Below are 12,616 nucleotides of genomic sequence, written 5' to 3'. Positions count from 1 at the left end.
TTTTTTTGTACATTTATTTATTTTTGAGAGACAGAGAGAGACAGAACACAAGTGGGGGAGGGGCATAGAGAGACTGAAACACAGAATCCAAAGTGGGCTCCAGGCTCCGAGCTGTCAGCACAGAGCCAAACACAGGGCTCATACTCACAAACCATGAGATCATGACCTGAGCCGAAGTCGGATGCTTAACCAACTGAGCCACTCAGGTGCCCCAGAATTTGACTTTCATTCGTTATAATAAGCTGCAATATAAAACTTTTCTTCCTACTTGTACATGGCTTCTAAATTCAACTCAAATAGACTTGGAAATTTGAGACTTTTTTATTAACATGGATACATTTGGGCCATTATTAATTTTTACTGTACTCTCTTATAATTAGCTAGGTTTCATACACATATATTCTTTGAACATAGAGAGCATTTATCTTTATCCTTAAATGCCTTAATATTATTAGAACAAAAATTACCTTTCCTATTACTTTGTGTTTCTATTAGAATACTTCTGTATATGAAATTGCCGTATACAATTTGTTACAGGAATTACTGTGTTGTGACTTTAAGCACCCACCCAGCATGAAAAAGGATGACATGAATCAAGTGTTATGTTTGTACTTACCCTTTATAATAATCCGTTCTCAGTTTTGAAGATCCCATCTGGTTCTTTCTTAAATGTCAGATTTCCACTTCTCTTTTTGTTTTGATGTGGGGATTCCCAACCTCTTGATAACTGTTGTCATTATTATTAATTTATTTTGTAACACCAGCCTTTTTATCCAGGTGGCATTTTAAAACAATTATGTTAAAATTCAGTGTAGTTTGGGAATTGTGTGCCATTTCTGAAAATAATTGATGACAACTCAGAATTCTGCCAAACCACAGCCAAGCATCACTCCTTTAGTTTCTGCTTGCCAAAAAAGCAAGTTTTCTCAGTTTGTCATAAGGTGTGTTTGCAAAAGGAAAAGGCAGGCAGGGAAGGGAATAGGGAAGCAACACGTATGGAGTACTCACTGAGTTTTGAGCGTGCCGTTGGATGTTTTCGCAGATATCAAGTTATTGAATCTCCTGAACCATCCACGGTAATGTGAAAGTGGTCCCATTTTTAGATGAGGAATTGAAAACTTGGACATGTGAAGTTATTTGGCCAGCGTGGCACAGCCAGAAAACATCAGAGCTGAGAGTGAAATCCAAGCCAACCTGGTTCTAAACCGTAGGGGCTTTCCATTCACTTCACTGTCTCCTGACGCTGGTCTACCAGTGACACAGCAGCACGACATTGCCACAGCACAGTGTGACCTTGAGTGGGTTTGGACAGGAAGATCTTTGCCACAACGACACAGTAGGATGTTTGTAGGACAGGGCAGAGCTATCCCCCAGTCTCTTCTTTAAGGTCTGTAACAATATTTTTGGTATGTGATGTAAAGGCATTGTTCTAAAGAATGTGAATCAATCTGAACTTCTGTCTTCGTATTTACCGCCGTTCCTATGCTATTTACATGAATTGCCACTTGGGAAATTATCTTGGAGGACATCTTAAAACATAAAAGGCTGACTAAAAAACATACATAGGCCCATCGCATTTATGTCTCTCCGGAAGAGATATAAGACAGCCTATGTAAATATGATACAGTAAAAGAAAATGTAAAGTTTGGGGTGCCTGGGTGGCTCGGTTGGTTGAGCATCCAACTTCGGCTCAGGTCACGACCTCACAGTTTGTGAGTTCAAGCCCCTCATCCGGCTCTCTGCTGTCAGAGTGGAGCCCGCTTGGATCCTGTCTCCCCCCCCCCTCTGCCCCTTCTCCCTTGTGCTCTCTCCCAAAAATAATCAACATCAAAAAAAAAGTGACATTATAAAAAAGTAAATAAAACGTAAAAGTTAAATAAGAATGTGGAAGAAAAGGAAAATGAGACACAAAGACGCAATGATGTCAGAAGTAAAGTAATTTAGGGGCGCCTGGGTGGCTCAGTCGGTTAAGCGCCCGATTTTGGCTCAGGTCATGATCTCGCGGTCCGTGAGTTCGAGCCCCGCGTCGGGCTCTGTGCTGACAGCTCAGGGCCTGGAGCCTGTTTCGGATTCTGTGTCTCCCTCTCTCTGCCCCTCCCCCGTTCATGCTCTGTCTCTCTCTGTCTCAAAAATTAAAAAAAAAAAAAAAGAAGCAAAGTACTTTAAACGGGCAGTGTGCTTGGCAAGAAATAGGACACACCCTTGGTTACTAAGTGTCCTAGTATCTCTTGCCCCTGCATTAGGCTTGTGTGTGTAACTAGATTTACAGGATATTAGAATGGGAAGGGATCCCACAGACCGTTTAATTTTTCCTTTACAAATGGAGAAACCAAGGCCTGATTAGAAACGTTGAGGCAAAAACTCTCATCTCCTTTCCTCAGGCTACCTCCTCAAGGATCTGCTTGTTCGAATTTTGATTTCCATGTACACCCTTGCGCCGACAATAAAGTACATTTCACAGGCCGTAGAGAGTTTCCATTACTCCATAATGAGTAAACACGTGAACTCCTAGTTCAACTCCAGCCTCTGCCATTCATTCACCAGCTGTATGTCCTTGGGAAAATGATGTAACCTCCCTGAGATTCAGTTTCATCATCTTACAAATCAGAGCTGGTGACCTAACAGTTCATACCTTAATAGTTCCTGACTTGCTCTTGAGGATTGAATGAGATTGGGTATGAAAGGCTATAAAAATCATTTTTACCTTGGCATAAATAATCACTATTATTGTTTTTTAACAAAGCACCGTTATGGTAATCCCATCATATTGTCTGCAAGAGCTGAATATTCTTTGGTATACCATGAAGAGTTAGTTGGGGGCAATTAATTACATTTGTATTTATCAAGTGTTTATGTCATCTTCAAATTTTAAGCCAGCTCCGCAGAGGATTCAGATAAAGGATCAGATAAAGTGACGGCTCCGCAAAGAGCGAGCGACCTGACTTGACTTGGACATTTTAACAGAATCTTCTGACCTGGCCAGCTGATCTACTTCTCCTCCCTCTGTGTAGTTCTCCCTGTGAGACTGGAAAGGGGCTATCAAAGCCCCTGTGTATGTAAGCGAACGTAGTTTGACCCGCATCATCTTAATGATGGGTTAAAGTTCATTTGCAGGGTAGGTTGCAAAGAAGAAAGGAGAAAGAGCTTGAATATTCCTGTCACTCCCTCTAGAAAGCCGCTTCCCACCGGCAAGAGATGACAGAGAAATCCGCCGTGCACACACCAGTTGCCTAGCTTGTTTTCTGAACCTGAGGGCAACAACGAAGCATGAGCGGATGTAGTCTTATTTGAATTTAATTCAACAAATATGTATTGGGCGCCAGCCACGAGCTGAGGACTACTAGCTACTGATGATGCGGTGATGAATCAGGTATCAACCTCATCCTCCAACATCTTACAATCTAGTTGGAAACCTGATGGGCAAGCACAAGCTTTAGTGCCTAAAAGAAATATTCTAAATAAAAGTTTCCCTGTTCAGAGCTAGATGTGCTCTTGTGCTACCCTCCACTTCAGATATCGAAGCAATGCCTGAGGCTTGAAAACTGTTCTGTGTTTCTGAAGCGCTGTGGGATACAAGATAAGGAGTCCTCCAATGCAGTCTCACTGTATCACAAACAGAGTGGGTGTCCTGTAAGTTACAGTTCAGCCAATGCAAACTGAAATGCTTGCCTTGGCCCTGCTCTGATCACCTCAAAAATGTACCTCCACTGAGTGTTTCTGAAACCAGGTTTCATATCAAAGGCAGGAAACAACAATCTCCTTCATGTAGTTCAGAAACTGAAGTGAAACTTGCAGCCAGGTTTCCAAGAGCTGGGCTGTACAGCTTCCTTTCTCCTCCCTCCACCAGCCCCTGCCTCCTGTTGCTTTTTATCTGAATCTTCCAACCAAATCCTGGAATTAATTTGCCCTGAATATCACTAAACCCAAGTTTCTCTCTTATGGGGCCAAGGCACTACCTTGGACCTTAGGTGGAAATACAATCAGTCTGTGTTGGCTACATATTCAAGTTTCTTTTGATTGCAGCCAACCTTGGCTAGCTGAATTTAAAAAAAAAAAAAAAAAATGGAGGGAGGGGAATACAGGGAAATAAATGGATTTTCCTTGGGGGTGGTGGTGGTAAGGATTGGTATTCTCTCCCAGAATTTAAAAGCAGACTGAACACCAAGAGACAATAACGAATCAGCCCCATGATCACGGCACCGCTGAAGCTTTCAGCAAACTGACATGACTGCCTTGGTCCTGCTCTGATCACCTCAAAAGTGGGCCTCCACCGAGTGTTTCTGAGATCAGGTTTTATGCCAAAGGCAGGAAAGAACAGTCTCCTTCATGTAGTTCAGAAACTGAAGCTAGTGGGCCTTCTCTCCAGAGAAATCACTAAGCAGATCCCCGGAAGTAAGTCCCGTGAGTGCAGCCTGAGTGAGGTGTTTGTGGGGGAGGCCCAGGGTCTGTGGGGATCTACACTGGCGTACAAGGATGGGGCAGTGTCTACGGAAGGGGAAATCACTCTTAGCCCAGCAGCCGTGCCAGGAAGCTCTATATATTATTATTTTCTCTTGGGCAGACTGGTCAGCTAAGACCTTTCAGGGGGCTGGATGTTTACCAGTGGAAGTTGTCATTTTATAAGTGCTTTGCCATTTTCTTCATTCCACCATTCAATCCAGCCTCCTTCATGGTCTTACTAGTTAAAGTCAATGTATAGTCAATTGTACTCTCCTGTTGACTCAATATCATTTCCCTCAGTTTAGCTTTTGTTGGTGAAACTTTAGAAGAGGTTTTCGAAATAGAATTTGGTTCCCCCTAGTGGAGATTTGGACAGCTGTACTTGGCCTTGTGGCCGAAGCTGGCCTTGCCCGAAGCCGGGGTAATCATAGACCTGGGAGGCTGGTTCCTCCCAGGCTCTTCTCTGACTTAACCCTGAATTACTGTGGCATCCATTTATCTACTCACTCATCAAGCTTTCATTATGTCAGCATCTCTACCAGGAAGTGGGATTGCAAAGGTAAATTTGGCACTGCTCTAAAGAGACTCACAGGGTGGGGAAATGCACCTGTTGAAAAGGCAATGGCTTCATAATACCAAGTGGTTATAGCATTGTGACTCAGGCAACATTCCTTGCACACAGATCTTACACTATAGCACAACTGGCCCCCAAGGCTATGCTTATCTCCTGGGCACTGTACTATGGTAGGCAAGCTAATGGCCCACCCAAAGATGCCCATGTCTCTCCCTGGACCTGTGAATATGTTATGTTATGTGGCATGAGGGAATTAAGATTGCAGATGGAATTAAGAGTACAAGTCAGCTGACTGGATGGGGAGGTGTGCGATTACAATGGTGTGTCCACTGTAATCATAAGGATCCTTATAAGTGAAAGATGGAGGCACAAGAGGGAGACCCAGAGACATGGCAGCGTGAGCAGGTCTTAATGCACTGTCACTGGCTTTGAAGATGGAGGAATGTGGCCACCAGGCAAGGAATGCAGGCAGTTTCTAGAAGCTAGAAAAAACAGGGAATGGATTCTCCCCCAGAGCGTTTCCGGAAGGAAAGCAGTCCTGCCAATACCTTGATTTAAGATTATGAGACGCATTTCAGACTTCTGACCTCTAACACTGTAAGGTGAGAAATTTGAGTTGTGTTAAATAACTACGTGGTGATTTGTTACAGAAGCAATAGGAAACCACTACAGGTAGTATACTTGGGTATGTGCCAGAAAAAAATTGGCTAGATACATCTTTCTAAAGCATCATTTAAAAAATTATTTTCATATTGGGGGACGTAGGTGGCTCAATTGGTTAAGCGTCTGACTTCAGGTCATGATCTCGTGGTTTGTGGGTTTGAGCCCCCTGATGGGCTCTGTGGTGACAACTCAGAGCCTGGAGCCTACTTCGGATTCTGTGTCTCCTTCTCTCTCTCTCGCTCTCTGTTTCTCTCTCTCTCAAAAATAAACATTAAATTTTTTTTAAGTTGGGTTATAGACGTAGTTTGAATCCTTATAAAACATTATTTTCATATTAAACATGGAAAAGTAGGGGCACCTCGGTGGCTCAGGTGGTTAAGTATCTGACTCTGATTTCGGCTCAGGTCATGATCTCACGGTTTGGGCTCAGTGCTGACGGTGTAGAGCCTTGGGATTCTCCCTCTCTCCCTCTGCCTCTATCCCGCTCTTTCTCAAAATAAATAAATAAGCTTAGAAAAATGCATGGAAAGGGGAGAAAGCATAAGATTTCACGTTTTTTCTAACTTGAGAGCTGCTTTGAACACTGGGGTCCAGTCCCCTCTCCTCCACGATCAGACGGAAGGGTTTAGGAGGCACCAATACATCTTGGAGCTGCCGTCAGTGGCTACTAGACTCTGCCATTTTTACTCTCAGCAGAATGTCACACATGGGTCTTTGTAAACTCAACATTTAAAAATTCATGCTCCCAAAGATGCAATCATTAGATTTTCACTCAAGAGTTTACAACTACTCTATATCAAAGCATAATAATATCTAACATTTTCTTTTTCACTATCCTTTTCACAAACAGTTCTTTATTTGGTGCTTCAAAGAGCCTTGTGAAGACAGGGTAATTCTTCCCATGTGTCCGGGGAGGAAACAGAAGCTAGAATGATCGTCCAAGGGTCAACAGGCACTGAGTGGCAGGGGTGGCTCTTTCCATGATGTCACGGTGACTGCCTGGCGCATCACTGGGGGTGGTTCTCTGGGGGGGGGTCACCATGGAGCCAACCGCACATTCTGCAAGCATCTGGCACGTTGTGATTGTGTCACACGGCCCCTGAGCCTGCACAACGGCTGCTCTTGATTCACGCATCTCTGCTTTCCTTATGACTGTCAAACCGTAACCGGCCTCTTGTCCTGATATGACTGGATCTGTTCTCATGAAAGGGTCATGTTGACAGGAGAGCACTGACGATGTGCAAGAGTGGGACCGGGGCCTCAGATACCTGTGAAGGCCAGTTTTCGCTGTGATCCCAACGCTATGGGTGTGAACTGGATGCTCAAGAAGGAGGAGGCCAGAGTCTCATTCTTTTCTGGGGCCAAGGTCAAGGACCCTCTCCTGGCTTCTCTCAGTGTTCCTTTTCAAGTGATAGCAGGGCGCCACGTGGGCATAGTATCAGAGGCCACGGTTGTGTGTTTGCAGTCAGTTCGTTGGGCATGCTCAAGCCCCGTGGAATGGTTGGGCTTTGTTGGTAGGTCTGTTATTGTTATCAAGTGCTTTTTAACTGCAGAGGTGGTCTTTCTTCTCTTTCCTCATCTCTCTCTCTCTCTCTCACTCTAATTCAAGGTCCATACTTTCTATAATCTGTTGAAGTACCTTTTCAAAGAGGCCTTTCTGACCACCCTTTAAAATATCACCTTCTCCCGATGTCACCCACATCCCCCACTACGCCTGTACCTTGCTCTATTAGGGTATCCATAACACTTCTCTCACCTGACATACTTCTTTTCCTTTTTTCTTCTCCTCCCCTAGCAGAGGATCAAGTGCTCTATCTTCTTTGTTTGCTGCTGTATTCCCACTGCCTGGACAAGTGTCTTGCCCATAGTAGAGCTCAAGAAATATTTGTTGAATGAATTACTGTATTCTTTACATCTCTGCCCATGTCGGGTACAATCTCCGTCCTGCCTTTATAAGACCCAGTGAAATAAAAAGTAAGAAGCCATAGCAAAGGGGGAAAGAAAACCTTAACTTACTCATTTTGTAAAGTATCTAGTTCCTGCTCGCTGGTTGACTGGGGCAGGGAAGGGTGTAGAGGGGGGAAGGTCAGAAACATGGTGTCAGGTGGGCTCTCAGCTTCAATGAGCCATGCCCAAGGCCCCAAAGACTGGCCCCTTTTGGAGCCCTTGTGCTGCCCAATCCCCTCCTCCAGATGGAAGTGAAGGCAATCACACATAAGCCAGTTCAGGTCATGTTCACTGGAGGAAAGCGAAAGCTTCACATAGTTTATTTTGTTAACTGGGTGGCAGGAGACAGTAGGGAAAATGCAACGAGTCCAGTTTTTTGAGATCCACTGATTTGTTAGAAGGCTTGTTCTGAAACGAGTGAGGAATAAGGTCTATGGACTGAATCCTCCCATGCCTCCGTGCGTTTGTTGGGTTTTACTCTCGTGGTTTTTATAAAGCCTACCTGGAAAACTTCCAGTTGTAGCTGCAGGTCCGGATCCATGTTGTCTCCTCTACGAAAGCTTTTCCAAAGTGTTCCAAAGGAGGGGTCTTCGGGGGCCCCGGGCACCACCGGTATGCTTTGCCCACACCTCTGACGCTGGCCTCGTCACGCTGTTCATGCACATGACTACCCGTTAAGTGACATCCCATGCTAGTTCTATCTGAACACTACGAGGACAGAAACCATCGCATCATGCTTTATATCTTCAGCGTCCAGCTTAAGTGCCTGGCATATAGTTGGTACTTGATAAACATCGAGAAATGAATGAGTGAATAGGTGAAAAACAAGAGACTGAAATCTAGACATGTTATCTGGTCATTTAGCATTTGGACCTTCTTTCTGGGGCTCCTCTTTGATGAGTTTCTTTTATCTTCATCCAGGCACTCTGATTGTTCTGAAACATCCCTATCCAAGGAAAGTGGAGGAACCATCCATTTATGAATCTGTCCGGGTTCACACAGCAATGCAGACGGGAAGAACGGAAAGTGACCTCGTGCCCACTGCACCCTCTGTAAGTGGCCCTCCATCTGACCACAGCGCTTTCACTGTCTAAACGTGGTAATATGCAGTAAGAGTTCAAAGGTTTTCTATATTTTTTAAATGTTTATTTTTGCGAGAGAGAGAGTATAAGCCGGGGAGGGGCAGAGAGAGAGGGAGAGAGAATCCCAAGCAGGCTCCACACTGTAAGCACAGAGCCCAATGTGGGGCTCAAACTCATGTACGGTGAGATCATGACCTGAGCCTAAGTCGAAGGCTTAACTGACTGAGCCACCCAGGTGCACTGAGTTAGATAGTTTTAAAAGGATGTTTGTTCACATAAAAATTCTAACTTGTGATATAAAACCTGGAAAGAAACATAAGGTTTGAAGCCCATGACTCAGTTCATCTGGTCCATCTGGCAAATCATCAAAAAATACATTGCCATAGTGATAGTATTCTAAGTACCTTGAAAATGACACTTAGGGGTGCCTGGGTGGCTCAGTCAGTTAAGTGTCCAACTTCAGCTCAAGTCATGATCTTACAGTTTGTGGGTTTGGGTCCCCTATAGGGCTCAGTGTTGACAGCTCAGAGCCTAGAGCTTGCTTTAGATTCTGTGTCTCGCTCTCTCTCTGCCCCTCTCCCCTTGTTGTCTCTCTCCTTCTCTCTCTAAAATAAAATAAAAAATAAAATTTTTTTTTTTAAATAAAAATTAAAGAAGAAAATGGCACTTAAATTCTTCCCTTTACTTAGCTAAACAAGTTCTTGGTAGAATGGGCGAGAGATGTAGATGTTCACATAGTTGGCTAAACTGTTATTCTGCCACAAGTTTCTTATATTAAGAAAATTTGGGGGGCGGGGGCACCTGGGTGTCTTAGTTAAGTGTCAGACTTCAGCTCAGGTCATGATCTGTGGTGCATGAGTTCAAGCCTCGCACTAGGCTGTCTGCAGTCAGCACAGAGCCTGCTTCAGATCCTCTGTCCCCCTCTGTCTCTGCACCTCCTCTCTCTCTCTCTCTCTCTCTCAAAAAACAAACAAATAAATAAATAAAAACATTAAAAAAAGGAAGAAAAAAATTTTTTTACATCTCAATGGTCTGCAGAGGAACAATATTCCCCACTTTGACTATAAAACCTCAGGATGTTATTTTTTTCCTATTCTTTTTTTTCCCTCCTGAATGAAGGGTATGGACGGACGGACAGACAGAAAATATTTGCACTTCTTTTTTTAATTTCTTTTAATGTTTATTTATTTTTAAGGGAGAGACAGAATGTGAGTGGGGGAGGGGCAGAGAGCGAGAGGGAGACACAGAATCGGAAGCAGGCTCCAGGCTCTGAGCTGTCAGCACAGAGCCTGACGCGGGGCTCCAACTCACAAACCATAAGATCATGACCTGAGCCAAAATCGGGCGCTTAACCAACTGAGCCACCGGGCGCCCCGACATTCACGCTCCTTTGCATTGTGGGCCTTTGTTCAATTTCAGTGCAACAGCAGCACTTATTGTTCCTCAAGTCCATTTCTGTTTGCTCTATGAGCTGGGAGCCTGCAAGGAATCCTCCCAGAACTGCTTCCCTGCCCTGTGCTCAGGGCTCTCACACTCTCCCTCTCTGCCTTGCTTGCCAAATACTCCCGGTATAAGACATCAGGATTTGTGTGGATAATAAAGAAGACAAAAAATGAAATACGGAGAACCAACCCTAGACAGCAACTATGACACTTGAAAAAAATCATCCCTTGAAGGTATTAGGCTACAGATGACAAACGTGTGGCCTCTTTGTCTCTGCAGAACTTTTCCTACCCTGCCACCAAAGAGATCTTTCTTAAAAAGCAGATCGGTCACTTGACCTCCCTGTTTAACCTTGGGTGGTGGCCGCTGTCTTCCCCTCCCACCTGGCCCTGTTCATCCTTCTGGCCTCACCTCTGCTCCTCTCACACTCACGGTCATGTGCATCCCTCTGGCTCCGCTCCTTCTCCTCTCCCTGCCTCAGGTACACTGTGAACACCACTGCTGTGCCCTCACCCTTCAAGGCTCATCAGAGATTGGTGCCTCTCAGGAAGCCTTCCTGGGCACCTCCTAGCTTTGGTGAAAATGCCCCCTTTTGTGCTCTGAGCACCCACTGTTCACTTTGATCCTGCCATCATCACACTGGAGGCTAATAACCACTTGTGCATGTGTCTGCCGTCCCCGCGGTCTGACACTTCTCAGGACGAGAATCCTAGCTTATCATTGGAGCTCTGTAGCCTAGCCTGGTTCCCAGGCGCACATTACATTTTTTGCTACTCTGCTACGTCTCCTTGAAAGTAAGCATTGTGGGAATTGGGTGAAAGGGGTATTTTAGCTTTGTTAGAGTTGGAAGAGGAAGTATCAAACCTCAGAACCAGCAACATTTAGGAAAGCAAGACAATGAATAGTCCCAAGTCAGAACAGACCAAAGACCAAATGAAGACTCACTCTTGGGATGCCTGGGTGGCTCAGCCGGTTGAGCATCTGACTTTGGCTCAGGTCATGACCTCACGGTTCGAGAGTTTGAGCCCCGCGTCGGGCTCTGGTGCTGACAGCTCAGAGCCTGGAGTCTGCTTCAGATTCTCTGTCCCCCTTTCTCTCCGCCCCTCCCCTGCTTGTGCTCTGTCTCTATCTTTCAAAAATGAATAAACATTAAAAAAAACAGAAAAAGACTCAACTCCTAATCGTTTTCCAGCCAACCCACCCCTCCCTGACTTCGTCTTTATGCATTCTTACCGCCTTACCAATCACCTCACATCTCTTTCATTTGTCCAGTCCATGTAACTTCACATTCTCCTCAGCTACACCCCCCCACCCACCCACCGAGATCCCTGCTGCTACACCTGCCCTCCCCCCACCCCTCACCGAGATCCCTGCTCAGGGTCAGCTGCACCATACTCTACTACGTGTGTTCTTTATCAACAGTAAATTGCAGGACCTGATCTGTAGAGCTGGCGCGAGCATGGGATGTAGCTCCCTTAGGTAGAAATAGACCTCTTTGAACCAGATTCTGAAAGCCTCGTTGCTTACCTTCTTTGCTCACTCCGAGCATGGGATGGATTCCCCTGCCCAAGCATCTCAGTATGACTATACACAGAACGTTCTGTACAATGGGGTTTTTAAAACAGTGGTGACTGATTGGTGGAGTGTGGCTTCACCCACACTGCGGAATGACAAATCCATGAAGCTTATTGTGCATCAATACAGGCAGAAAATTACCAACGTTTTCCGGTGTCGCAGGCAGAGAGAACAGTACAAAAGCCCTGAGGTGGGGACTAAACGGAGGTGCTTTGCAGACTGGCAAGATCAGAATGATTGGCATGAAGTGAGCGAGAGGGCAAGTGGTGGAAGATGAGATTATTGAGGGAAGGAGGGGTTGATCGCCTACAGCAGTGGGGTTCTTAAGGGGCCTGCTGCCCAGCTGAGTGTTTGGAAATTCGCGGTGCTTTGGGGCCCTCCTGGCATCAGTGGGAGTCAAGAACTGAGAAGAGCCTTAGACTTCACCCTGCTTGCAGACTAACAAAGCTCCACAGCCTCATGCCAGACTTCTGTGTGTCTGCCTTTCCTCTGGAGGGAAACACTATTTCTATCTTCCAAAGTCATTTGCTCAGGAGCCCCTGGGTGGCTCAGTTACACGTCCGACTTCGGCTCAGGTCCTGATCTCGCAGTTGGTGAGTTCGAGCCTCATTGGGCTCTGGGCCGACACTGCAGAGCCTGCTTGGGGTTCTCTCCTTCCTCCTCCTTCCTCTCTCTGCCCCTCCCCGACTTGCACTAAGGTTGTTTGTTCTACAAGCATGCCTTAAAAATAGCTCTGGGACAAAGGGCTGGTGCCTTGCTCATAAGACATACAGAAACATGAGAACCCCTGAAGACTTGTTTCCCAGCAAAGGCAGGGGCCATGGAGGCTAAATGTGCCACCACACATAGGGGAGAATTATCACGTCCAAAATGTCAGCTGTATTAACAATAG

At 45.4% G+C, this 12,616-nt stretch overlaps 1 protein-coding gene across 3 annotated transcripts in view; it reads left to right on the top strand.

The window, feature by feature from the left end:
* The window catches only part of DAPP1 (dual adaptor of phosphotyrosine and 3-phosphoinositides 1), a 53,382-nt gene that overhangs the window by 29,989 nt on the left and 10,777 nt on the right, over positions 1–12,616 (top strand). For all 3 annotated transcript variants that reach the window (XM_042984134.1, XM_042984135.1, XM_007080960.3), the window contains one exon: positions 8,546–8,676. In XM_042984134.1, coding sequence (XP_042840068.1) covers positions 8,546–8,676 — 131 coding nt within the window. The remainder of the gene's footprint in view (positions 1–8,545; positions 8,677–12,616) is intronic.

The sequence above is a fragment of the Panthera tigris genome, chromosome B1 (assembly GCF_018350195.1).
Source record: "Panthera tigris isolate Pti1 chromosome B1, P.tigris_Pti1_mat1.1, whole genome shotgun sequence".
NCBI lineage: Eukaryota > Metazoa > Chordata > Mammalia > Carnivora > Felidae > Panthera > Panthera tigris.
This window is presented reverse-complemented; position numbering and strand designations above follow the sequence as displayed.